General features: G+C 39.2%; 1 protein-coding gene across 4 annotated transcripts in view; it reads right to left on the reverse strand.

Moving 5' to 3' along the window:
• Window positions 1–971: 971 nt before the first annotated feature.
• Window positions 972–2,844, reverse strand: part of slc12a8 (solute carrier family 12 member 8) — a 24,743-nt gene continuing 22,870 nt past the window's right edge. For 3 of the 4 annotated variants that reach the window (XM_010796213.1, XM_010796211.1, XM_010796212.1), the window contains 2 exons: window positions 1,543–1,603; window positions 972–1,282 (listed from right to left, as the gene is read on the reverse strand). In XM_010796213.1, coding sequence (XP_010794515.1) covers window positions 1,556–1,603 — 48 coding nt within the window. In that variant the 3' untranslated portion in view covers window positions 972–1,282; window positions 1,543–1,555. The remainder of the gene's footprint in view (window positions 1,283–1,542; window positions 1,604–2,844) is intronic. The other variant, XM_010796214.1, reaches the window with a different exon arrangement.

Below are 2,844 nucleotides of genomic sequence, written 5' to 3' on the forward strand. Positions count from 1 at the left end.
CAATCTTAAAAAATTATTTCCATGTCAAAAAAGTCATAGTTTGTCGAAAAACTGTTGAAATATACACTGAACAAAAATATAAATGCAACACTTTTGTTTTTGCTCCCATTTTTCATGAGATGAACTCAAAGATCTAAAACATTTTCTATATACACAAAATAACCATGTCTCTCAAATATTGTTCACAAATCTGAAAAGATCTGTGATAGTGAGCACTTCTCCTGTGCCTAGATAATCCATCCCACCTCACAGGTGTGGCATATCAAGTGTGACTAGGCCCCCTCAGACCCCCCCAATAAAGCAAAAATGCACGTTTCAGAGTGGCCTTTTATTGTGGCCAGCCTAAGGCACACCTGTGCAATAATCATGCTGTCTAATCAGCATCTTGATATGCCACACCTGTGAGGAAGGATGGATTATCTCGGGATAGGAGAAGTGCTCACTATCACAGATTTTTTCAGATTTGTGAACAATATTTGAGAGAAATGGTTATTTTGTGTATATAGAAAATGTTTTAGATCTTTGAGTTCATCTCATGAAAAATGGGAGCAAAAACAAAGTGTTGCGTTTATATTTTTGTTCAGTGTATTATGACATACTGTATTCATCATGTTTTGCAAAACACATTAAACTTCTTCTGGTATAACCTTTATATATACGTGTATAACACAGCAGATCAGACATTCTTCCTCCTCCTTGAATATCTCTAAATGTAAACATAAGTTCTTTCATAGGCTGACATTTATGTGGCGTGTTCCTCAAGTGGTTCACTTCGGTGTTAAATATATTCAGGGACACATTAAAAAACACACAAAAAGCCCATGTTGGTTTGGAGATTCCGAATCTTAAAGCGTGAATCTTGTAATACAGGACCTTTCTTGTCCACTGCTTTGATTTTCATAAGATTTATTTGATGTCTGAAAGGTGATGTCAACTAGTAAAGGCAAACTAAAAACGACCAGGACATATTGTACACATGCAGAATGAACTCATTTTAATGACACCTTTGTAACATGTATGTACGTACGCTGCATGTGGCCCACACGGATTGAGGCAGGAAATGTGGTTTCAGGCTTACAGCTATGACATGAAACAGAGGCAGAGTTAAGTCAGTCAGTGGGCTGGTGGTTGCACCATTGTCTCGGTTCTTATGAAGGACGATTGGTGGTATCGGTGACGAGAGGCAAAGTCTGCATTTTCCTCCGTCAGCTGCTTGGTTTTCAGCCCGACCCCGGACAGAGAGGGGGTGACTACGATCTCATCCTGAGGGGACCCTTTCCCCCTGAAGACAGGGAGAGAAATAGGCTTTAGGGACATAGGAAATGACGCATCACTGGAAAAATAAAGATCACATTTCTTAGCAATACAACAATTAATTGATTAAGTCAGGCATTTACTTTTTATTTAGTTCCTTTATAAATGATCTGGACTTAGACATTCTTATGATGAATTGCATTTTAATGTCTTATTTGTCCTACAAGCAGTCATTCTTATAACTTGATTCTTTACTGATCATTATGTATCATAGCAACCACACAATACCTGCAAATGCTTTTCAACGATGACTTGAGCCACACGAAAAAGCTGAATCGAGCTGCAATACCTGCAAATAAATCAAAACTTATCTGGAGAAATTAGCTCAATGGGTTGGTTATTTCAAAAACTAGCCTCAGTTAAACCATTAAAAACACATGCAATCACAGTCATAGATTTACATTTTCTGAGTTTATTGTGTCATAATTTGAAGTTGTAAGAGTGCACAGAGGAGTGGTTACGCACAGCATCACATTGACCACCTGTGGGACAAGTGTTTAACACTTGCGGAGCTTGTGCTCAGAAATGTTGTGAGTCAGACAGCCAAGACACGCTGCACTGTGGTGAGTTTATAGCACAGATGCTGCTGGGTGTCTCATCCAGCTATTCTAGAAATCCTAAGCCACAACAGCTGCCAGCCTGCCAGGCAAAAAGAGTGCAAGTGATACTCCCAGAAAAGTGCCAGTGAACGTTACCAGGTCACATTACAACTGAGCGCGGGGTGACACATGTAAATGCTTAAAAAGGTAAATAGCACATCAAGAGGTCTATTGTTGAACATAATGGGATCATCTAGAGCTAAATATATACACAGCAAAGAACAAAAAAAAGAGGCGTAAAAGTAGGCCCCGACTTGTTTTATTTCTTGAAAGTAGCTCTCATCCTAAAAAAGGTTGGTGACCCCTGATCTAGATGATGTAAAAATCGTGATTCAGCCCTTTTCTTTTTACATCTACAGACTACTCATACTTTTATACAAGTCCTAAGACATTCAAATACTTAGAAAGCTATTCTTTTTTTAAAAATTGCTTTCATTATCTGAGGTTATATTGTCAGTAAAAAAGAATATCCTAGTTAAACAAATGCTAGCCTTTACAATACATTTAACTCATGCCTGAGTCAATTGTATTTCTACAATTGGAACAGGCATATGGATTGGCTCTGGTCTGTGTAAGTTAATTGATTGAATCAGGGTTCGAGTTATGTGGGAGCCAATGGGAGCTGAGCTCCCATAAGGAGGGGTCTGAGCTCCCACGGACGCAGTGAAATCAAACATCTGTGGGGGTCGCTAATACATTACCAACAACCAGTAGTCGAGTTGAGGGGGGATGGGGGGGGATGGCATCCCCCTTAGGTATTAAAATGGTCAAAACCATCCCCCTTATGAAACGGCCATCCCCCCTTCCCATCCCCTGTTATTTGATCAATTAATGTGGAAATATTGCCAATGTTTAATTTTCAACATTCTACATTTTATATGTGCACGTCACGTGCCCCTCGTCGACATTATTTTAGCCGCTAAAATACTGT

Source organism: Notothenia coriiceps, unplaced genomic scaffold (assembly GCF_000735185.1).
Source record: "Notothenia coriiceps isolate Sejong01 unplaced genomic scaffold, NC01 NC01_scaffold00037250, whole genome shotgun sequence".
Taxonomy (NCBI): Eukaryota; Metazoa; Chordata; class Actinopteri; order Perciformes; family Nototheniidae; genus Notothenia; species Notothenia coriiceps.